Source organism: Eumetopias jubatus, unplaced genomic scaffold (assembly GCF_037043125.1).
Source record: "Eumetopias jubatus isolate StellerSeaLion01/CBP00866 unplaced genomic scaffold, mEumJub1_p1.0 scaffold_1, whole genome shotgun sequence".
In the NCBI taxonomy this organism is placed as follows: domain Eukaryota; kingdom Metazoa; phylum Chordata; class Mammalia; order Carnivora; family Otariidae; genus Eumetopias; species Eumetopias jubatus.
This window is the reverse complement of record NW_028274807.1, coordinates 18,805,345-18,829,816: the sequence shown is the minus strand read 5'-3', so window position 1 is coordinate 18,829,816 and position 24,472 is coordinate 18,805,345. Positions and strand designations below refer to the sequence as shown.

The 24,472-nt window shown below is 40.6% G+C and overlaps 1 protein-coding gene across 6 annotated transcripts in view; it reads right to left on the bottom strand.

Moving 5' to 3' along the window:
• APP (amyloid beta precursor protein) overlaps positions 1–24,196 on the bottom strand; it is a 262,737-nt gene extending 238,541 nt beyond the window's left edge. For all 6 annotated transcript variants that reach the window (XM_028115529.2, XM_028115501.2, XM_088024143.1 and 3 more), the window contains exon 1: positions 23,999–24,196. In XM_028115529.2, coding sequence (XP_027971330.1) covers positions 23,999–24,055 — 57 coding nt within the window. In that variant the 5' untranslated portion in view covers positions 24,056–24,196. The remainder of the gene's footprint in view (positions 1–23,998) is intronic.
• Between the last annotated feature and the right edge of the window lie 276 nt (positions 24,197–24,472).

Below are 24,472 nucleotides of genomic sequence, written 5' to 3'. Positions count from 1 at the left end.
ATCGCTTATAAACATGGGTGTGTCCATGAGCTGAGCCACTAAAAATGTCTGGCAAATGTTATGAATCAATCACCAATGTTGGCTCACAGCAGTAGTAATAATAACAAACATTTACCGTGTGTACACGATGTCCTCCAGGCTGTATTATTCCTTTTAATCCTCACAACACCCCTAGAAGTTAAGGTACTTTTCTAATGAGTCCCACTGTACAGATCAAGAAACTGAAAAGAGTAAGGTGAGTTTCAAAAAACAACATGAAGTTATTCTACGAAGAGTTTCACAAAGAAAGCTTTCAAGAATTCAGAAAGGCGACGAGCTGTTTTGCCGGACCTGGGGAGGGTCTCTGACGGGCACAGAAGGCCAACCTCTCAGAGATGAGCACACGTGTGAGACCAGGTCACGCTACGTGATGACACACTACCTGGGGAAGGATAAGAATGGTATGCACATGTTAGCTCCGGGTGACAGGGTACACAGAAGGAATTCTTGCAACCATTAAGGTGATTCTGTTGGCATTTCAGTGGAACATGTTCCAGAGGGGTGTAAGTGGCTTGATAAATACAAACAGGGGCTTCCTTAAAGCTAGCGTGATCCATTCTGAACAGGCTAACTACCTTGGCCACCAAGTTGGGCGCGTTGAGAAATTTAAGAAAGCTGCACCCCAGGCTTTCTTCCCCTAGCCTGATGCTTCTTCCTCTGGCCTTTGCTAAGAAAGCTGTGGCTGCTTTGCGGCAGTAACACGTCTCTAGATGGATATATCATGCGCTCATTTTCACCAAGCTTCATACTTAATTTTCTGCAGAACCATCTCAATCCTGTTAGATGGTCCCCTACTCAAAATTAAGGTATCTAGGAGCCTGGGTGGCTCAGTTGGTTGAGCGAGCGTCTGCCTTTGGCTCGGGTCATGATCTCAGGGTCCTGGGATGGAGCCCTGCATTGGTCTCTCTGCTCAGCGGGGAGTCGGCTTCTCTTTCTGCCTCTGTGATAGCTTTTGCTCTCTCTCAAATAAATAAATGAAATCTTTAAAAAAAAAATAAATAAAAATCTTTATTCAACGTCAAAGAGCTTTAGAAAAATTCAGTATTACTTTACTTGCCATAACCTCCAACTTTTATAACCAATGTGAAAGGGAACAGATTCTGATAAGGTTTTGATCCATAAAGTTAAGTATACAGGAAAAATCAATTTTAAGATAGAAGAAAAAAAGCTTAAATGTGAAATATTTCACATTTAAGCCAAAAAATTTTAAAAGCTAAGTAACAAAGAGGTTTTCACAAATAACAAAATTTTGAAAATAAAAAATTTGGGGGTAACTGTCCTTTTGTTTTACTTTATCATAGGAGTTACAGAGAGGCACTGTGGTCAAGTCACTCCTACACTAAATATCAGCAGCCTGAGTTCCAACCTCAGCTGTGTTGTTTACTATGATTTGGGGGCAAATTATTGCAGTCTCACTAAACCTAACTGTTCATATTTTATTTTGAGATAATATTTGCCCTGCCTTTGTCACGGAGGAAAGTATGTTCTCCATATTTCATATTTAGTTTACATTATGCCCTGATACAATCTCAACTTACTGTTTTAATTTAGCATGATATTGCACAAATATTTTCCATCTTAAGCAATGCATGTTTTATTATAATCTCTCATACCCAGTCATTAAAACATCTGCTACTAATTTAGGAGGGTCCACATTTAACCTTTAATTAAAAAGTCAGTTATAATTTCCATTTATTAAGAAAATATAAAATAAGATTAAAAACAAGTTTTTATCGTGGCACTTGGGTGGCTCAGTCGGTTAAGCTTCTCAGTGTCAGCTCAGGTCACGATTTCAGGGTCTTGAGATTGGGCTCCACACTGAGCGCAAAGTCCCACTGAACACGGCGTCTCCTTGTCCCTCACTCTCCCTCCCTCCCTCCCCAAACCCCCGCCCCGGCTTGCACGTGCTCTAAAAAAATAAAATCTTCAAAAATAACAACAACAACAACAATTATAAAACAAGTATTTTATCATGGTCCATTCTTTTCAGTAACTTTCTGGGTTAAAATGCAGAAAATATAACAAATCCCAGTATAAAATTCAGTGGAAGACAGAACATTTCCATTCAATTGATGAGAATTCCATAGCTAGCATTAGGATCAACTTGAGAGATGATATTACAAGCACCAACACTGGAAATTTTGAGTTGAAGGAGTTCCTTCATGATGTTCAATATAGAGCAAATGAGTATGAAGTATTTACTTTCAAAAGCAGGTTTTGATATAAGAATCAGTTACCCATGAAAATAAATAGATAAAATTCACTGAAATGAGCCAGTTTTATGATACAATAAAACTTGCTATTCTCAACTTTATAAAAGTAACGTTCCTTAGACAACTGGGAAGATTCTAGATATCACATCAAAATACATGTCTTCCTAAAATCGGACATGTTTTAAATGGAACAGAAGGGCTGGTCTGTGGAAAGAAGTTCCTGAGGACAACTGAGGTGGCTCCCACCTACCAGAAATGGCAGAACCAGGGAGTTACACAGCCAAGATGAGGTGGGACATCATGGGGGGCACCTTTCTGAAGTGTCTGCTTAGTGACAATTCAAAAATACAGGTGATAACGTAAAAAGTAAACATGTACTGCCTTCTCCTCCATTCCAGTGTCTCGTTATCCAGAGGCAAAGCTTGTTAGATATACTTGATTCTTTCAGAGATGGTCTATGCAGCTACCATCCTTAATAGTATAGAGGTGAGTATCTCCATCGGTCAAGATATGTTCTAGGCACATAAATTTTGTTCTATATATATATTTTCTTCAATGGAATTTATTGTGCTTACCTTCTGTAAATTCCTCTTTTCACTTAACACTATTTTAAATGTACGGTGGAATTCTACTCCACTTTGGTGCAATAGTAAAAAGTACATTTGTTTAGTTGATACAATTACTTCTCTAATAATGTCCTCTTCTTTTTTTTCTCTTAAGATTTTATTCATTTATTAGAGAAAGAGCGAGAGAGAGCACGAGCAGAGTAGAGGAAGGGGAGAGGGAGAAGCAGACTCCCCACTGAGCAGGGAGCCCAACATGGGGCTCAATCCCAGGACCCCAAGATCATGACCTGAGCTGAAAGCAGAGGCTTAACGGACTGAGCCACCCAGGGGCCTCTAATAATGTCCTTTTCTGTGGGAACTCCCATAATACACTATGCTACTAATTCTATGAATTCTATGAATTGCTAAACTGAGGGGTATGCACAAAAGTTCTGAACAATTTGCTCTTAAAAATTTCTGCACCATTGATGGTTGAAGACAATGTGTTTCTTCACATCCTTGACAGCTCTGGCAAGACTCTTCAGTTTCTGCCAATCGGATGGTCACAAAACGTTTTAATTTGCATTTCCGAGATTATTAATGAGATTGAATGCAACTTCATAGGTTTACTGGCTAGTATATTTTTTCCTGAGTGCTATCTATTAAATATTTTTTCCTCTGCTTATTTCCTTTCATTTCTTTCAAGAGGCTCACAATGAAATATGTATGGCTAAAATTACATGACTGAATTTATTTCAAAAGAACCCAGTGAGGAAAAGAAGCGAGGGAGTTGTTTGGCTAAAACAAGACGATGACAGATAATAGGGTTAGAAATAAGCTTATGATTTCTGAGGCTGGGTGACAGGTATCCGGGGATTCATCATACTATTCTCTTTTGTATATGTTTTAATCTTTTTCATGACAATAGTTTTTAAAGCGTTTCACTCATTTTTCTCTTAAGATATTCATATTTAGCATTTCTAATTGATTTGTAAGAGCAATGTGTGGAATAAAGAAATTTGCCCTTTGTTACAGAATCTCTGAATATTATAATCACCCAGCTTCTTTTTATGGACAGATATCCCAATACCACTTAATGAATAATCTATCCTTTATCCCTCTGATGTGGGAAACCACCTTTATCCTGCACCAGTTTCATATGCCACACTAATTCCATATGAATGTACTATTCGTACAAGTTGATTTCTGCACTTCCATTTTGTCCCCCTGATTTGTCTCTGCCTGTGCTATGCAATTTTAATTTCTGTACTTTTACATTTTTCTTTAGGTTTTTTTCTGGCTCCTCTTACCTCATGATTTTCCCATAGGACATTTTAAATAATTGTGTTAATTTTCCTAAGTGCCTGTTATAAACTTCCCTCCCTATAGAGCTGCCTCCCTCACACAGGATACCTTGGTCTTCTCTTTTACATACGTATATGTTCATGGTTCCACCTAGAGTCTCATCGGTTGCATTCAGGCTCTGAATTCACTTGACATACTGCTAGCACACAAATGTTAAATAATTCTCTACTCAATGTAAAAAAAGATATATTTATTTGGCGACTGTGAAAGGTCAAACTGCCAAAACAGACTAGTATAACATTTGAACGTTACCATTTATATAAGCCTTATTTTTATGAATAAGCACCTGACTAGAAATTTAATAAAGGAGCATGTCATAACCAGTTTCAGGCAAAGGGTTTTAAACACAATACGCTAATTTTAGTCAGAAGCATTTCAGTTTTACTTTACCGGTCTACAGTTTCATAGGCAGATGTGACTTCTTAAAGGGGAAAAACATCTTTTATACGGCTTAATTTATTAGAAGTAAGCAGCCGAGAGCATCTGTTTTCACAGAGCAACTGTCACATTAATCCATATTAAGTTGGCTTCAAAGCACTTGGATGCAGCTACAGGATGTGGGTGTAACAGGATCTCAAACACTAACACCTGATAGGGCCTTACACATTCCAGGTCAGAAGGAAGACTGGGGGTTGGGGAGGGAGGGGAGTATATCCTTCTAGAATCAAAACATCAAAAACCCCAGCAGTCTCTTGGGTTTGTCTTGAAAAATCCCGTCCCTCCCCCATCCAGAATAAGACCCCTCCCTAAAATACCACCTCTCCAAACCAAATCACATACCGCTACACTCAACTCACATTTTGTGAATTAATGAAATTTACGAGTCACCTGAAACCACTAAAGGTCCACGGCGATTCTTCTCCTGAATCTAATGTCCGCGTGACAGGAGTACAGAAATGCACTGATAAAATGTGAAGAGAAATGCACGTTCCTAATACATAGTAAATGCCACACACGAGCAGGCCCAGGAGATAGAAGGCCTGCCTATCCTACCATTTCTTCTGCAGGTGCTAGAAACCAACAGGTCCCTTCAGGAAGATCTCTCAATTATTTCCTTTCCTGTCCCCTGTGACACGTGGTAAACAATCCCTTTGTTTTCAAAGGGGTTTGCGGAGATCTTTGAAAGACAGCGGTAAGGAATGCTGGGGCTGTCTCCAGCTGGTCTAAGCAGCTAAGGCTGTGGCTTGTGCAGGGTCACTGCGGAAAACGCCTAGGAGGGGCAGGAAAGCGGAGAGGCAGGAGAGCCCCAACCCGGGAGAGCATTCTTTAGATTCCTTCCCAAGGGGCTTTTCTTCTGGCTTCACAGACATTTCAAACTCTAGCAACTTGACCACAAAGATTATGCCGAATTTTAAAGAAGTCATTCCTGTTTTCAGATGTCAAAAGTATTGTTAAGGAAATGTTGAGATGCTCTGGTCTCCCAGCTATTTAAGAGCCCTGAAAACGTGAAGCTAGGCAGAGCAGTACCACCTGAAACTGGACCTCTTTCCCAGCCTTTGCATTCACTGGGGTCAAGTGTAGCTGACTTGAACAGCACGGACAGCTGTGAAGGGTCAAAGAAGAGATGCTACAAAGAGGCTTGCAGTAAAAATCAGAGGCATTATTCATTTCAGAGCCTACTACTGGCCAGGTCCTGGTCTTCCTACCTCCTTGTTAATTCAGTTTTTCTCCTGACCAACCTATTTAGAGACACTTTGTAGATATGGAAATTTAGGTTTAAGGAAGTTAAGTCATTTCCCTGTGGTCATAACTCTATTTAATAATAGACGGAGTTGTGGACTCAGGTGCAAGGTCTAAATGCCTCCAACATCTATAGTCTGGATTCTTCTATTTGGGGTGAGAGAAAGGGAAGGAATAAGACTGGGAGGGAAGGAGTGGCTGCAGAAGAAGGGGAAGACACCATGTGGAGACATCGGGGCTCAGACGTTCATAGAGGTGAGGCTGGAGGGAGGGGAGCAGCAAGACTGAAGGTGAAACAGGTCAGACCTTGTAATAGCTTGCTTCCTCGAGGAGCTAGTTGCCTTGTCCAAGAGGAAGGACAGGCCGAACTCCACCCTCATTCCACTTTGCTAGAGGCAGGAGACCGAAGTGGTTAAGAGGACAGACAGTGAGGACAAAGTTCGAACGGTTTGTGAGCTCCTTCCCAGCTCATACTTTACCAGTCTGATATATCAAGTGGGGATAAAAGTAGATACCTCTCAGGATGCTATTGAGGATGACAGGAAAAGCATTTCCGACAGTGCCTGGGTCACAGAAAGAGCTATAGAAGTTTCTTCTTCTCATTATTCTTGTTATTCTAGCAAAAGCCAAGGAAGCATCTATTTTTACATATGCTAAAAATAGAGGTGTTTATCTCAGAACTTATAAATCCTAGCAATATGACATGATTGACTGCCAAGTTTCTAACGCAAGTTTTTAGTTGGGACCAAAAAAAAAAAAAAAACCCACACAACAAACCTAAAATAACTGTAAGACAGTATTTTTCCTTGTCCTAAAAATCTTTAAATACAGAGGCAAAGGTGAATTATTATATACTCTAAGAGCTCTTTTAAATGTTTGGAATACAGAATGTCTTCCATAAATTCCTTGTGACTGAAACATACATTCTTCTCCAAGACTGAGTAAATCCAGTATGGAAGACACTTACTGTTAGTTTTCACAAATGATTCATCAATGTGAACTGCTATTGATAAATTATGTATACAGAATTGGTGGGACATTTGTAACAGTTCACATACTTCCTCAGACAGCATGCCCCAGCACGGTCCCACCTCACAGTCTTTCCATTTATTGTTCTTTCCAGCTTGAATACTTAAAGGACAGGAAAAAAGTTTCTCCTCTACCCTCTTAGGTTCAGTAACTGGGGCCATGCAAATTAAACTGACAAGAGACAGGTCAACAGGAAAAAAGCCATAGAAATTTTATTTGATGTAAATATTTTTACATGGGATGGGGGGAGGGTAAGGGAAGCTTTACTTAAAAAAAAAGGGAAAGCCCCAAAGAAACAGTTAGTTCTGAGAGGTTATTTTCCATTTTAACAAAGAACAATAGATTGTGGAGACAGGACAAGACTAAGAAAAAGGTTTAGGCTTCTGAGGGTGGCATTTATTCACTATATATATGCAGTATTGTATTTATTTAAAATAAGTAAACAATAAATAAACAACATAGTCTCTGCTCCACAAACCTATAGTATGAAATATAAAACTGTTTACTGACCATGTAAACAACAGTTAATAACCAAAGATTATATGGGTCTGGCTAAATGGGCTCCACAATCTTACAAAAGGTTCTGTGGAGGAGGCATCTCATCACACATCATTAAATTTAAAGTTCCTTTTTTGTGGCTAAATGTTCTTACCTTTGTGAACTTTATGGAGTAAACGTTTCTGACATTTTTTAGCCACATAAGATCAGGAGAGACTTTAAGAGCAGGGAAATGGAAAGGAGGGTGGGCTTTATTTACATCTGTGTAATCATGTAACGAAAGTAATGCCCCCACTGGATGGCTCCAGTAAAGTGAAATCACAATTTCAGCGATGTCTACATTGGAGACCCTGGCTACGTCTGCATGTCACGTCGCACAACTCCTTAGAGTCAAACTTCTCCTTACACAAGTGATCATGGAATTATTAAACAAGAGGACTGCTTGATGATATCACTATGTCAGGTTTTCCTTATTTCCTTGTTAACCGCTAATGGTTTCTGTTCATCTCATTTTCTTTAAGTACTACATTATAGTTGAAGGACCACCATGTTGAACACTGCTTGAGGGCAGCAATTTTTATCATTCGATAAACACTTAAAATAGTAACAGGTATTTGGCACATGATCTTCCCTGTATCACTGCTTCCAGCCTAAGTTCGGGTTGGAAATGCCAAATTAAAAGGCACACATCCCCCAATTACAGAGCTCAGGTTGCCCTAAACAGATTCAAACACCCATTAGACATTATATTTACAAAAAGCTTATAATAGCCTAAGATTTATTTTTTTTACATTTTATTTATTTGAGAGAGAGAGAGAGAGTACAAGCAGGGGGAGAGGCAGAGGCAGGCTCCCCGCGGAGCAAAGAGCCCGATGTGGGACTGGATCCAGGACCCTGGGATCATGACCTGAGCCGAAGGCAGATGGTTAACCAACTGAGCCACCCAGGTGTCCCATAATAGCCTAAGATTTAATGTTATGGAATAAAATGCAAGATATAAGATGGACCTTAACAGTGTGATCTCAAAAATGCTTTAAAAAAATGACATAAAACAGACATTTGTGCATGGTAGGATTATGCATGCTTCCCTATTTTCTTTAAGTTAACCTACAATGTACTTGTAATACTTTTCTACTTAAAAAACTCTAACTAAAACATAATAATAAAAAAGACTCCCTCAAACATTAACAAGCTCTAAACTTCTGTTTCTCTTGGTTATATTTACTATGCAAATGTAGGAAAAATTGCTAAAAAGTATGGTGAATATTTTAAGTTTAAAGACAATTTTTTAAGTTTAATAGACAATTGCCACAGGAAATACAGTTATCTCTGTACTTTTAAGTCATTCCTGCAAGACGTGAGTCTTCTCAGTATTGTCCCATACATCAGCATTTGCAAATTCAATGTGAAGAAAATACAGTGCGTGCTTAACTTAAAGATCAGTAATGCCTTTCTGGGTAAAGGTGAGCCACAGATGAGAAGTCCTAAGGTTCAAACAGAACCTGGTTAAGTTTAACACTTCACCGAAAATCACTAAACCTAAGTCACATGAATAAACTTAAAACTTTTTTCAAAGCACTCTTCCACAATCTACAACATCCAGGCTGATAAATATTTTAGAAAAATAACCTCTAACTCTCAAAGTTCACCCACCATGCATTTTCGTATTGTAAAACAAATACTTTACAGCAATGATCCCAGGAGCACACCCATCTCCTGCCTTCGCCAACCCACCCTGCCATGCAGAAAGCTTTCCACATTTACTTACATTATGCAAATAACATGCCAGGAGTGCGCTGGGCTTCAGTTGTCAAGAAATAGCATACTTTTAAGTATAATTGGGTAAGAACTATGGACACACACAGGCAGCCTTCCAAAGAATAAAAGAAGAAAAAGGAAGGCTTAACCCCATTGTTACCAGGAAGAGACATCATATACACAACAAAACATTTATAACAATGCCTTGTCGATCTTTCCCTTCAGTGGGCAGCTGACATCTCAATCAGTGCTCAGAGTCACATGCCCTGAATCCGAGAGGATCCCCCCAATTCCTAGTCCAACAGCGCGACACCAAAAAAGGTCTAGATGTATCTGGCAATTTTATTTACCCTGACCGAAAACGGAGTTTTATCCAGATTGGAGCAAACCTTCTTGAGTGGGCAAGATTTTAAGGCTCCTGGTTCAATACTTAACTGGCAGCAACCACCTAACATCTGGGAGACATACTGAAGTAGTCACAGCAACATGGAACAGAAAAAGGAAGAATCAGGGTGATGAAAAAGAGACCAAAAGTCGGAGGACAGGGATTGGGCTCTGATACCAAGCAACCCAAGGTTTCTAGACTCGTTTCTTCATCGGTAAAATGAGGGAACTTAAAAAGGGCTTCTGGATACTACCTGCTCCCATACCTGATTCTTTTTCCAGACAGCAGCAGGGTGAGTTGGCCCTTCTAATGCGGCTGCACTGTCCAATATGGTAGCCACTAGCCACATGTGGCTATTGAGTACTTCAAATATGGCAGGTCTGAGCTAAAATATGCTCTACGGATTAAATTCTGAAGACATAAAGTGAAAAAAAAGAATGTAATATATTTCATTAATAATTTTTATACCGACCATATGTTGAAATATTTTGGATCTTTCGAGTTCAGTGAAACATACTAAAACTACTATCACCTACCACACTTTTACTCTCTTACGTGGCTACTAGGAAATTTTGAATTACATCTGTGATCCCATTATACTTTTACTGGACAGCTTTGCTGTAGAGTTAGCCTTGAGCATTAAGTGAAGGCCAGGGGAACTGTGAGATGAAATGACACCGAGAGAGCACCAGGATGGAACATTACCATTCCCTGCTTCTTCACCATTAAGACTTGGGAATTATTGTTTCCACAGGCACTTATAGCCTGTTTTTGCCGTTTCCTTTGAGTTAAATATATAAAGTGATGATTCAGTCTACTTCATAAAGATGATCACAATCTTTTTTTAAAACTTACACCTGCCTTTACAGAAGCAACTATAATGAACTTGCACAGAAGGACTACATTTTATTGTTATCCAACCAGAAATTTTCCCACTAATTTTGGCGATCTGTATCAATTTATTTAATGTATTTTAAATGATCAGAGTAGAGTCATTTCTAGAGAGCTTGTTTACTTTAGAGATACAACAGGCTATGAACAAACTTAATAAAATATTTATACGATTCAGGTAAATTAAGAATCTCAATCAAGAAAACTCAAGTGTTCTTCTCAGAACATATTCCTGGACTGCCAACTTCTTCAGTGAGGTGTTCTTCAACAAAGGCGTATGTCTAACTGCCTGCAAAATAAACTGCCAACTATTTAAAGTCAATAAAACCAGCAATAGTCCCTAACTCTGCAATCCAGAGCCAACTAAAGGCAAACCCATTTCAGACTGGGCTTAAAGTATGGCCAGTTACTATGTCAAGTATTTTCAGCTATATAAAAACAGAACAGAATCCAGCATAAAATGCATGTCCTTTGGTGAAATTACTTTTTCAAATTCCACAAACTATTTATGACCATTATAAAATTATGCTGGAATTAAAGATCATGATTTCCTCATATTTTCAATTTCTATCCACCCTACCATAATTTAAAAAAATTTTCAAACTTATATAATTACCACCTTCTCTTTTTAGGAGGAAAGAAAAAGTATCAATTTCAAAATATGGCCAGGGTACCATAGAGAAATATACATTCAAACACACAAAGGCTACTCTTTCTGATTCTCATGATCAATCAATACTATTCCCGATACATACAAATTATTGTCTGTTTTTCTGAATACAGTCTCTAGAACTTAGAAGATAAAATATTTCCTTGATAAGATACTTCAAAATAAAAACAAAATCAATGCCCAGATTTAAGATGACCAATCTTGAACGATGCTTTTGATTACTCTTAAAGACAATCAAGGGGGCTCCTGGGTGGCTCAGTTGTTACGCGTCTGCCTTCGGCTGAGGTCATGATCCGGGGGTCCTGGGATCAAGCCCCGCATCGGGCTCCCTGCTCTGCGGGAAGCCTGCTTCTCCCTCTTCCACTCTCCCTGCTTGTGTTCCCTCTCTCGCCGTGTCTCTCTCTTTCAGATAAATAAAATCTTAAAAAAAAAAAAAAAAAAGACAATCAAGGGTTCAAAAAGAAAGAATGCAGAAAATAAAACCAAGAGTAGTTGTAGGGGAACCTTGATATTTTAGACGTTTCCTTAAGATAGAACCATGTACCATATATAAAACTCTTAGGACATACATATTTTTTTAAAGATTTTATTTATTTGTTTGACAGAGAGAGACACAGCAAGAGAGGGAACACAAGCAGGGGGAGTGGGAGAGGGAGAAGCAGGCTTCCCGCTGAGCAGGGAGCCCGATGTGGGGCTCGATCCCAGGCCCCTGGGACTATGACCTGAGCAGAAGGTAGACGCGTAACAACTGAGCCACCCAGGTGGCCCTGTATTAGGACATATATTAAATACATCTTCGGGTGCTGTTAAATACCTACTATAAAACCTCAAACACTCCCTAACATGAACAATTATGTCTAGTCTGCTCAGGACTCTAGGGTTTTCCCACATCTTTATTTCATTACATACTTTCTGATAAGTATCTTCATTTGGCCACTTTTAGAGTAACTGAATAAAAAAAGAGATAAGGAAGTAAGACGAATTTTAAAATGGCAGTTCCATTTTTACTCATGTAAATATATTAAGGTTTATTTTTCTCTTTTCCACAGATTGTTCCATTCTGTTTTAATAACACAGGTGTGCACAAACATATCTGAAAGGCTGTGTAGCTGTGAAAAAAAGCTGAACATGGTAGACAAATCTAGCTCAAGAGGTTCTCAGTATCATGCTCTTTTCTAAAAACCTCAAAGCTTGTTTTATTTGCTATTCCTTTCAAAGAACAAGCACCACAGGGTTGCTTTAGGGAAGTCTCTAGATCAAATGAAAGACAGTTTACCAACAGGGACAGTAAACTGACTTGAGCATGCCCTGCTCAAGTGCCCTGCCATGACTTTCCAAAGAGCCACTGGAATTCTCTATTCTTCCATCACCCTGACTGGAAGGGTTTCCCAGGAACATAAGTCTAAACCACCTTGGGTACAAATGGCCAGAGTGAAGTCTCAGCTCTTGGGTGTTCCTGCCATAAAAATAAAAAAGCATTCCCCATCTCCTCCTCCATTCTTAAAGATGTGCTTCCTGTGTGGTTAGCCGACAGACAAGAAGTGGGCAAATCCCAAAAACCTACTCTAATTGCTCACAGAGAATCTTTCCTTTGGTTTGATTCAGAATGTTTATGAATCTACCCATTTTCCTCTACATCCCTTGTACTGTATTCCCTGCACACTCCAGAATGGCAGCTATTTGCCACCCAATATCCTGTCCTCTCCTTATTCCATAAGAGAAGAATCTAGCACGTATTCCTGGTGGCAATATTCCAGTCAATATACTACATGCACCGGCCTCCCTTGCAGTTAGGTGCTACCACCTTGCTAATGGGATAAAGCAGATACTGACAAGGACTTCAGCAAAGGCTCCTAAACGTAACTGAACCACAGTCACCAATGGCTTCCCCCATTTTAGGAACATCTAAAAATAACCCCACTGCCAAGAAAATGAAGTTCGAACTCATCAAAGCATCTAAAGCTGTTAATCTCCTACCATCCCCACACCATCTTTCCCACCCACATTCCTAAGTCTTCCTCTTTTGAACCTTTACACCTGCACTATTCCTTCTGTCTGGAAGTCCTTACCATGCCCCAGAGTTAAGCCCCGCTCATCCCTGAAACCTGGTTTAAATATTGCCTGCCTCTGCTATGAAGACTTTGTACGTTCCCCTGCGGGAGCCTTCAGCGTACGGGGCCTAATTCTTTCTGCATCTCTTTCTTCCCCTATCAGGCTGCAAAATCCTTCAAGGCACAAGCTCAGTTACTTCTTTGTTTACTCACAGCCCCACAAAGATTATAGTGCTTCTGTCACCAATGAAACACAGAAGGCATCCAGTACATGCCCGTAAAATGAATGATGTTTTCAAACTTCCAGGAGAAAAGGGGAGAGAAATGCAGTACAATAAACTGATAATAATAAAAAAGCATAACTCCAAACTGGTGTCAGTATCACAGAACTCAATTACAACCGCCCTGAGAAAATTTGGAATAGGGACAAAACACATGAACACATAATTCAAATATCCAATTAAACATCCTGCATTAAACCTTCCCCTCATCTGCTAGAAGAATCAATCAATAGGCTTGGGTTTGTGTTCAGTGCTCCACTTCTGAGATGAATGAGCAAGCAAGCAATGAGGTTATGTGTCAGAATTTTTAAAAAGCATCAATAATTTAACAATGGTGATAAGCCCGTAGAATAATATTTTAACCAATGTCTTTTTTTTTCCCCCTCCGGGGGGGAAATTATGTTAAAATTTCTTTCTAATCTCCTAATCAGCTATTTATGAAATCAATCAATACAACTAAAAACACATACATGTTAAGAAATACTCCCAAAAAACTGAATACTTCCCATCGGTGCCCTTACAACATGACCAAAATTTCACAATTATAAAACTCACCGTGATAAAAATTTAATCTTTGAGTCCAGCTCACAAAGTGATGTGAAATATTCAAATTGCAAATACAGACAAGAAATTGGCTGGAAACAAAGCGCTTCCTATCTTGCTCACTGAAGTATGTCCTCCCTGCCCCCCAGTCTTATCTTTGTCCCACCTGTCTGGAATGGCCATGCTGATAAATTACTCAGTTCCTAGGTCCCGGGACTCGCACTGTCTTAAGAACGTCTCTATCCAGCAGCCTCGCTCCTACTGTTTGGGCCTTCCAGTCATGTGGCCACCTTTCGAGGACTCCCTCCTCTCATACTTCACTGAACAAGTATGCGGTGACTTCAAAACTGCAATTTTGGCACAAATGTGCTCTTGCAAGTGGAGCCCTTCGCATTCCTCAAGCTAACAGCAATATGTAAACTGCCTTCACATTCCAACGTCCCATCAGTTAGCCAAGAACGTTCCCCCACACAAAACAACTGGAGGATTTTAAAATATAGTTCACTCTTATTGGATTTAAATTTTCTGGACTCTGGGGTGTAAGAGGATTTAACAGTTGACATATAACATTAAAAATAAGCCTGAGAAAAAACACTAGAAAGATACAAGGCTAATCATAATGACCTCAATTAGATTTTTAATGCCTGTCAAGTTAATAACATATAGTGGCATGGCATCAAGCCCGTGAACTTGAATAGTATAATTCTTTTAGAGAATAGAAGTAACAGAACTCAATTTTTGTCTTAAAGGGCCAATTCCAATCCTGGCTCACACAAAAGTAAATACTAGCTGTCAAAAAGCAAAAAAAGCAGCAAACAGAAAAGACAATGATAATGAAATTTTCATTTTGATGGCCACTCAATTTAATTCCAATACACAAATCTTATTCAAACAAAATCATTTCTTGCCACCCTCAATTAAAACTGTCCCAATCAATCTCAGGATTGACAAAGCATTTCAAGAACGAGACACTTTTTGCTTGGTCAACTGATTTCTGAAATAAAGGGTTGCAAATGACTGAACATTAAGTTATTGACAGCATTTATGAAACCTTTTCACAATAAAACGTTTCAGAAAGGGCTGAAAAAATAAATCTTATTTAAAAGGCTTTAATTTTCCCTCAACACTTGTAGTGAAGGGTCATTCACAATTTTTTAGACGCAAGTTAATTCAAATGTCAAGAATTAAACACATTGATTCTTTATCACCACAATATAAAATTTCTAGAGTACTCACTGAAAATATTTATCAAATATTTAGTAAATACTAAATGCAGTGGTAGTGATGAAACAGGTATAGTAGGGATGCCTGGGTGGCTCAGTCAGTTAAGCGTCTGCCTTTGGCCCAGGTCATGATCCCAAGGTCCTGGGATCAAGCCCCACATCGGGCTCACTGCTCAATGGGGAGCCTGCTTCTCCCTCTGCCTGCCGCTTCCCCTGCTTGTGCTCTCTCTCTGACAAATAAGTAAATAAATCTTTAAAAAAATATAAATATGCTTTAAAAAAGAAAAAGAAACAGGTATAGTAAACTGTGATCACAACCAGGATTAATTTTTCTACGTGACCATTGTTTTTAATTATTTAGCTACTCTAAAGTAGATCCCCGTCCCCAGTTTTTCTTCCACATCGTGGTGAATATGTATTTCTCTCCCCCAAATATCTAAGTTTACATTTGTATAGTGACAAGATCAGAGACCTTTCCTGATATCACATAAAAGATTACCCCAGAACTACTTCCACATAGCATTCCCTGATACCCCTTACCCAACTTAATTTTTTCCTGGTCCCCTACTGTGTCCTATTTATTTTATTTTATTTTATTTTATTCACTATACTGTAAGCTCCCTTAAGGGCAGGAGACTCAGAAATATTTGTTAAATGAAAAAGTGCATTTTCCTTTGCTAGCGGTGCCCTTAAAAATCTGTCTCTCTGCGTATGTAAAAAAAAAAAAAGCTATTAACTTTTCTATAAAAACTTTAATTTTAAATTGTGAATAAATTTAATATGTAAGTATCTGTGAATAAATTATTCTTAGAATGATCAATCTGCAATACTTGCAAGTTTCTATGGGAGTTTCTTAAGAACTCATCGCTTATATTTTCAAATCAATATGCTGTGCTGACAAAACTGTATTTGTTTAAACAAGCCATAATAAGCAATTAAGAGCATCAGTATGGGAAAGATTTGATCTCAAATATCAATTTTCATGATACATTTTAATGTTAGTGTCTGAAAAGTTTGCTAAGATTTCAAAAAATTTGTGTCAGTTTTAAAGGTTCAACCTTCAGGGCGCCTGGGTGGCTCAGGGGGTTAGGTGTCTAACTCTTGATTTCTGCTCAGGTCACAATCTCAGGGTCGTGAGACTGAGCCGCATCGGGCTCTGTGTTGGGTGTGGAACCTGCTTAGGATTCTCTCTCCCTCATCCATGTCCCTCCCCGCTTGCATGCTCCCTCTCTCTCTCAAAAAGTAAAAATAAAAAATAAATAAATAAATAAATAAATAAAGGTTCAACCTTCAAAGCAAATGAGGATACTTCTTTTTTGAAAGACAAAAAAAAAAATCAATAAATATGGTTAAGATAGCACATTGTCTATCTTTATCATGTGTGCCTATAAATTCCATTATAAAATAACTGAGTAACGTTATGTATAAAAACAGTAACTATGCTTATGAAAATTCATCCAATAGTAAGGGCAGATATAAAAAGTTCCTTTTTGGACTAATCAAGCCTTAATAGACAATACTACTTTATTTTTGATTAAAACTAAAACTTAAATTGCCTCATTAATTTTATAGTAATTAAGTACATGCAGACATGGAAACATTGAACAAAGGAGTTTGTGGTCACTGGGGGGTGAGGGGTCAGATCCAAGGTACACAAATATACCACAAGGGTGGGAATAAATCTCTTGTGTTTCTTCCTGCAAAGTTTCTCCACATGGTCAAAATATATTAGTCATTAAAGGTTTGAAATTTAACAAAGACACAAGAGTAATAATGCATTTCTTCATGTAACACAGATGACTTTTCTTGATATACCAGATTTCTTATTCTCATTAAGTAGTCTTCAAGGCCAAAAAAGTAATTTATCACTCTCTATCATCTCGGATGACTTCCTAATATTCTTCAAGGAAGACACGATGTGGGTTTTTATGGAAGCAAACTGAGAGCACAGGACAAATTGTTAGATTCTCTAAGAAAGAGAATTAGGCCAAGAACAATTTCATATCAACAAAATTAATCCTCCCCCCAACCCCGGCCAAAAGAGTAACTTTTCTTGCTCAAACAAAAATTTCTCAGCTAAAAATCATTTGAACCCAGAAAGAAAAAGTAAAGAGAAAGACCATCTGGAAATTCAAAGATACAAACACTGTTTGGGGATCCATCAGTCATAAGACCTTAAAAATTCTAGAATTCGTTCATCTACAAAACATGCTTATTGTTTTTTCCCTTTTCTGAAACATTCATCTTGCTTATGCCTTGTCCCTGCTCATTGACACTATACATAGGATGAGGGTGCCATCTCACTCATTTCTCACTGGATCTACTCTGAGCAGGATGTTTATTCCAAACATGGCTACATAATTACATTCTCCTACTTGAACCCACTTTTTTTGATTGAGTAGGACCAAAGATAAATACAAAGTTGGTATTAACAAAAACCCACACAGATTCCTTGGTACTTTGCTTATGGATTCTTCCATGTGTTAATCATTCCTCAACCTCAGTAACACCAATTTTGTGTACTCTCAAATATCCTTAGCCTAATTTTGAAATGGAGATTGAAAACCTCTTATTTTATAATAAACAAACTATGCTGATTTTTCAGAGTATGCTTTTAATTAAGCAGATCACCATAAAGTTTTATAAGATGTGCTAGCCATCATCTGATAATATAATTCATTTTATTTTATTTTAAAAACTATTTCTTCTAGAAATGCTGCATCCTCAAGCAGTCTTTTTGGTTTCCTTGTACTCTGGTGAAGATCATTTCACACCTCCATTTTAAGCCAAAAATCTTTTGCTGGCATTTGAAATCTTCCATTTTGGCCTTGATGGGCAAACTGGTTTATTTATTTTTTTAGAGGAGATTTTGCTAAAAACTAAAACTAGCTTGTTCATAGGTCCTTGCCCATAGCTGATAATCAACTAATAGCACAGTTAATAATCAAGCCAGTATACAAACTTGCTCAATATCAGACAAATGTGGCAAGCTGCCCACATGCATACATTCAAAATAGGGTCTTTCCATTTGTATAAAAACTGCTTATGCTTTAACTTTTCATTGAACACAAATTATCTTAATGTTTTACAAAAAAGTCAACTGAAATATAAAATATATGTATTTGGTGAATGAAATTTTAAAATGTAGTCTAAAAATTTTATCTGTAGTTTGTCATTTTAAAATTTAAATCAAATTCATTTGTTTTTTAGAAAACTGTCAATTTCCTGCAATAATCTTAGCTGGTCAGTTAAGTGCAGTAGTCAATAAGTCAAACATCATATAGATGTGTTTTTTTGTTTTACCTTTCAACCATATGTGACTTAAATATATCCATTCTACATCATCATCATCACATACAGTAGTAACGAACACACAGTGCCTATAAGGTACCATCATATTATATACATTAAGTCATATACTGTTCCAAGCATTTTACATATATATGTTTATACACACAGACACACACATATATCCCCATTTTACAAAGAAAAAAACTGAGGTATGGAGCTAGCCCACAGTCAATAGCTCAAAAGGGACAGAGCCAAGATTTAAGCCCAGGCAATCCTGCCCTCGTCCAGGGTCTTGATCAGTGTGAGATGTTACCTTCCTTGAACACGTGAGAATCTAAAAGATCACGTATTGCCTGCCTAACATCACACTGGTATTGTAACGAATACTGTAAGTGTGGCAACAATTTCACTACTTTCCATAGGAGCTGGGTTTTTAAAAACCTCTCATCTTCCCCATTTCAAGCACTACCTTCTTTCATAAAATACTATAACCCTAGCAAAGTTCAAGCTAAACACCGTACTATAGGTTTCTTAAAAAAATGTAGCCAAACTAAATGTAAGCTCCTTACTGCAGCTAAAATTTCATACATGTGAACCTGAGTCCTCAGTCTCCACCCACTTGAAACAGTCAGCTAACTAATCTATCAAGCATCACATTTTCATAGAACTATTTATTGATGAACATGTCCGAGGATTTTTTTTAAAAATGAATTACAGTTGACCCTCGAACAAGGGTTTGAATTGTGTGGGTCCACTTATCAGACTTTTTCTGTTAAATACAGTACAGTACTGTAAATGTATTTTCTCTTCCTTATGATTTGCCTAATATCTTCTTTTCTCTAGCTTCCTTTCTTGTAAGAATACAGTACATAATGCACATAACATACAAACTATGTGTCAACCAACTATACTATTGGTAAGACTTCCACAGTACTATACTTATAGCAATACAATCAGTGTTAGTACTGTACCTTATTTCTAGAGCAGTCATTCCAACCCTACTTCTGGTGGACTTCTCCTTCTAAAAAGGTACCAGTAATGCCTATCTATTAATCAGGATTACTCTGAAGAGGAAAAAACACAGAATATTTTTTTCAAAGAAAAATACTAGTGTCCTCATGGAAATGGTTATTTCTTAAGCTATCCATATTACACTGAAGAAATAGTCACTTAACATTTTCCCCTTCACTATGGTTTTCATTTGCGAATTCAGTTTGAAGGCTTAGGTACTGCTGGCTTTATTTTTTTTTTTTTAAGAATAACAATAACATATTAAGAAATAAACATTTTGATTAAACTTGCTACTCAGTCAGGGGGCATTCTTATTCCTTCACCTGAACTTCCTCTGCCTGCCACCTCTCCAGCTCCCCCCAGCCCCTCCTCATGACGGTGTCTCTGTATATTGGCTCTGAGACACAGGGTGACAGCACGTCCAAAGATTTGCAGGAGGCGGTATTTAGCATCAATCCCCACTCCATACATCTGTATCTGGGAGCCCACTGTGAGATGGAAACCATTTTACAATAAAGTAGAACACGGAGACATAGAAACTACCAGCAAAAAACAAAACATAACATTTTATTTTCCCACCCTCCTCCCGGTGGCCCAGTGAATCACTTTTATCGTCATGTACTCACTCCCTCAGTCAAGCTCCTACTGAGGACGCGGTAGCAAAGCCCTTAGATCTTGCTTTGGGCCCCTTCCCCCTCAACTCCTTATTCTGAAGCCCCAACTCAGAGTGCACCCTGCCCCTCCCTTTCGGTCTCAGCTTCAGCTTCTGTCACAGTTCATGAACATAAACTTATAATGATTTGTTTCTTGTCTGTCTTCCCAACAGACTGGAAGCCTCATGAACGAAAAGACAGTCACAGTATTTTCAGAGCTGTGGACAGGGTTTGGCCCAAAAAGAGAATCAGTAGAACTGTCCGGAATGAACAGATGGAGGGTTTAAGAAAATCAAACCCCACATTTGCTGCACCCATGCCCTCAGGGTGTGTGTGTGTGTGTGTGTGTGTATGTGTGTGTCTGGGAGGGGAAAGGTTGGGAGAGGTCTGATTTACACTCCCTTCCCCAGACCGGGGTACAACGCTGGCTGGAAATGAACTACCAGGAAATTCTCTAGGATTATCTCATCTCATTGTTCCTTATTCCTTGAATATAGATGTCTACACTGTACGGCTTTTACTCAGTAAACCACTTAATCTGTACTTTCCTCTTGGTCTTTAACACTTTCTATTTCCTATTTAGTCTGCAAACTTCCTGTGAGCAGGGGAATGCAGCCAAATTAAACCTTCCAACCTGGAACCTGACGTTTAAAGTACGTTCATAAGGTTTATTTTTGCGTTTTTGACATAATGAAGCAGAGATTAAAGAAGGACTATATTAAAGATGCTTTGTAAGTCTCTTAAGGTAATCTATGTCCCCACCCAGATCCAGTTTGCAGGAATGGAATGTACATTTCTACTGAATTTTATTGCACTTCTTCAGTGACAATTTAGAGACCACATGAAAGGCATATAATAGCTATGCTTATTTCTGGAAAGACTGACAACCTTCATCTTCATACAAATATCTATACAGAAGTCTCCAGTATACCATAAACAGTAACGTAAAAATAAGGAGCCTCCAGCAACAAGGAGAAAGCCTTATCCACAGGATAACCTCTCTGTTTTCCTTCAAACCATTATTCAGTGGACCACATTATTTCTTTTGTACTGTTTTCAATCAGTCATTCCCAACTTAACCTTGTAATCTATTTAGTTGCGTGTTCCTTTTGCCTTTCCCAATCAGAACCAGGGGTCATTATTCAATCTGGAATACTTCTCTGCAGTACTAATAGCCTCCCAAGTGCCATCAGGCGTCTCTGCTGGTTAGGGTGACAAGAGAGAAGCTTTTGTGCCGTGCTGGTTGTCATGACTTCCCGTTGATTAGCAAGAAACAGTGACTCCTTATAGATCACGATCAAACCTGGGCTCCACGATTCTGCGTACAAATGTCTACTTTTCGGGCAGTACTAGTCAGTATGAGTAGGAATCTATAATCTGTGAATTAGCACCATCGTCAAAGCAAATCAATGTTTCTAGGTTAAACCCTCCTGTTTAGGTTAAACCCCTCAAAACAGTAAACTCAAATTTAAAGGAGCAAGTTTAAATAAATGTTAGAGCCCTTTAATTTCATACTCTATCAGTACACCAGGCAAATTCATCAACTCAGGTAATAACCCCTAAAGTGGTGGCCCCATTATCATTGTCCTTATTCATTTTTTAGAGCCACCTGTGGTGGCCCTATTTTCTAAGCCCTACAAAAGGCACTCAACTCATAATTACATCTTTCAGTGGACACAGATATAGCTGAATAATCCCCCTCAAACCTCATTAGAGTGAATTGCTCACCCTTCCTTCCACCAATGCTTTGCAAAATGGACTAATCTGCATTTCACCTCCACTATTTGAAGGAAGTGGCAATAACAAGTAAAAATGTCCAAAAGAATGGCAGAAAGCAAAGAAATGCACACAGGCCAAAAAATAAATCTGAGCCATATTTGCCTACATGCTGCCTCTTTTTATACAGAAAAAAAGAAAAAAACAACAGTGGTCAAAAATGTTAAATATTTACATTTTGGCAAAAACTTCAAATATAAAGGTTATGATATGCTTTTAATTACTTTGTGTATCTTTTAGTGTGTAGGAAGACAATCAGGAAAATAAATGAAATACTTGTAGGAATAAATTTAAGTAACCGGAGGAAAAAAGAATCCCCTTAATTAAATGCATTTTTAAAAAATAGGGAAAACTAAATGCTTTGCCTCTTGCATCAATCTGTTTTAACCAGTCTCAGGGTGATTTCTGAGCCACTTACAGGTAAAAGAAGGGAAAAAAGTTCAATGACCTTGCAAATTAGGGACTAAAAAACTGTTGTGGTGTGATAATATGCATAGCCTCCGTGTAATTACAGAAAGACACTGGTATGGGAAATGCTTTTTTGGAAAAGGAGAAAAACAAATTGGAAAAACTGGGAGAGACTGCAAATGGGAAGATACCAAATGGAAACCCAAAGGATGCGAAATACAAGCTCTTCTGCCCCAAGTGTCCACGCAAACAACTTCTTAGCATCTTTAGGTAAAAAGAAAGATAAGTCGTTTTGCACAGGCGTTAGCTGAATGTTCGAGAGTTGGATGAATGGAGAAGACTTGTTATACACCTAGCGGTGGGTGGATTTCACCAGGCTGCAGCCTCCACACCGCTTTTCTTTGCTGCACTGCAGAGGCGCCATCTTCTCCGTCTTAATCTTCACTCAATTCAATCCTTTTATCTGCACCCTAAAAAAAAAGACCCTGAGGACCCTCCCCAGCCGCTCGCGCCCCCAGGGGGGCTAAACCAGACGGCCCGGCGCTGCCAGGGAAGAGGCCGCGCCTTAATCAGACAAACGCCTCCTTTGATGCACAGGAGGGGAGAGCTCGTGCCTCCCCACCACCCGCCACTGCCCTTACCAGACGCACACCCCACTGTCCGCATATTTCTCCCCAAGGACTTTCCAGCCCAGCACAGAATTTGCAAACCTCGTAGGTGATGGGGGGTGGTTGCAGAGGGGCCCCGAGGCTCCGCCACAGCGGCCCCAGCAGCGCCCCAGCCCCCTCCGGGACAGACGCGCAGCGCCGGGAAGGGAGTCGGGCGGGAGCCGCGGTGGCTCACAGACCAAGGCGGCTGGCTCAGCCACCGCGCCCCGGGCTGGCGAGGGCGGGGTGTCGCGGCTTTTGTTCCCGGGAACCGTCTCCCTCCCCGGAAGCAGCTAAAGGTGCGGAGCGAACGCCAGGGCCGTCCAGGCTTGGGGAAGGTGCGAGGTGGCCGTGGGTCTCCGACCCCTCCCATCTCTCTCAACTTACACAAAAGGGAGACGCAAAATGTACAAAGTTTGCCTGCGGAAGGTGGTGCGTGACCCCGATGGGGTCGCACTGAGGCGGCCGCAGCGAGCAGCCGCCAAAGGGAAAGAGCAGAAGGTCCGGGAGGGAAGGGGTGGTGGGGTTGAGAAGGGAAGGTGAAACGGGGCGGAAAAGGCAAAGGGAAGGGGGGTGCTTCCCGAGCTGTCCCGCCTCCTCCTCCCCAGGGCCCCAGAGAAGGAAGGGCAGCGACAGGATCCAGGGACGCTGCGTTTTCGGTTTTCCCCACGTGCTCCCTCCCTCCCCCTTCCCCCCATCTGGAAGTCTCTCGCCTCTCCCGGCCCCCGCCCGCGAGGCTAGGGACTGAGTCAGGGTCCTAGCTCAGGATCGCCTCCACCCCTCCTCGCCCCCAACCGGCGCGGATCGGGGAGCTCGACGCCTCGCCAGCTCCCTCTCCGCCGGCCGGGGCGCCAGTCCCCGGAGCAGGGCTGGGCCGGAGGCGCGGATGCGCAGGGCGCCTGCAAGCGGGGGCGTGGGACGTGGAGGGAAGACGGGTTCCCTGGACTGCCCCCGGCTTTTTCGGATTAAAGACTTGGGGGAATCGGGTTCCCACCGTATTTCGCCCCCCCCCCGCCCCCAATTCCGAGGCGCGGCACCCACCTCCAACGCCAGAGCCGTCCAGGAGGCCAGTAGGACCAGTGCCAAAGCGGGCAGCATCGCGACCCTGCGCGGGGCACCGAGTGCGCTGCTGTGCGAGTGGGATCCGCCGCGCCCTTGCTCTGCCGGTGCCGCCGCCGTCTCCGGTGGCCCCGCGCTCGCGCCGCTCCGGCTGCTCGCTCCGGCTGCTCTCTCCTGCCGCTGCCGAGGAAACTGACGGAGCTGGAGCGCGGCGGCTGAGCTCGGAGCCGGGCGAGTCAGCTGATCCAGCCCACCCCGTTCGGCACCCGAGAGAGACCCCTAGCGGAGCCGCCGGGGAGCTGCGCGCGCTCGGGCCGGCAGGGGCCCGCGCCCCCGGCGCCCACAGGTGCTGCGTCCTCGCCTTCTCCGCGCCCCACGCGCCGCCCCGGCCGCCGGCCCCCCGGGCTCCGCAAGCGAGAGGGAGAGTCTGGAGCCGGGAGCGGGACGGTGCAGGAT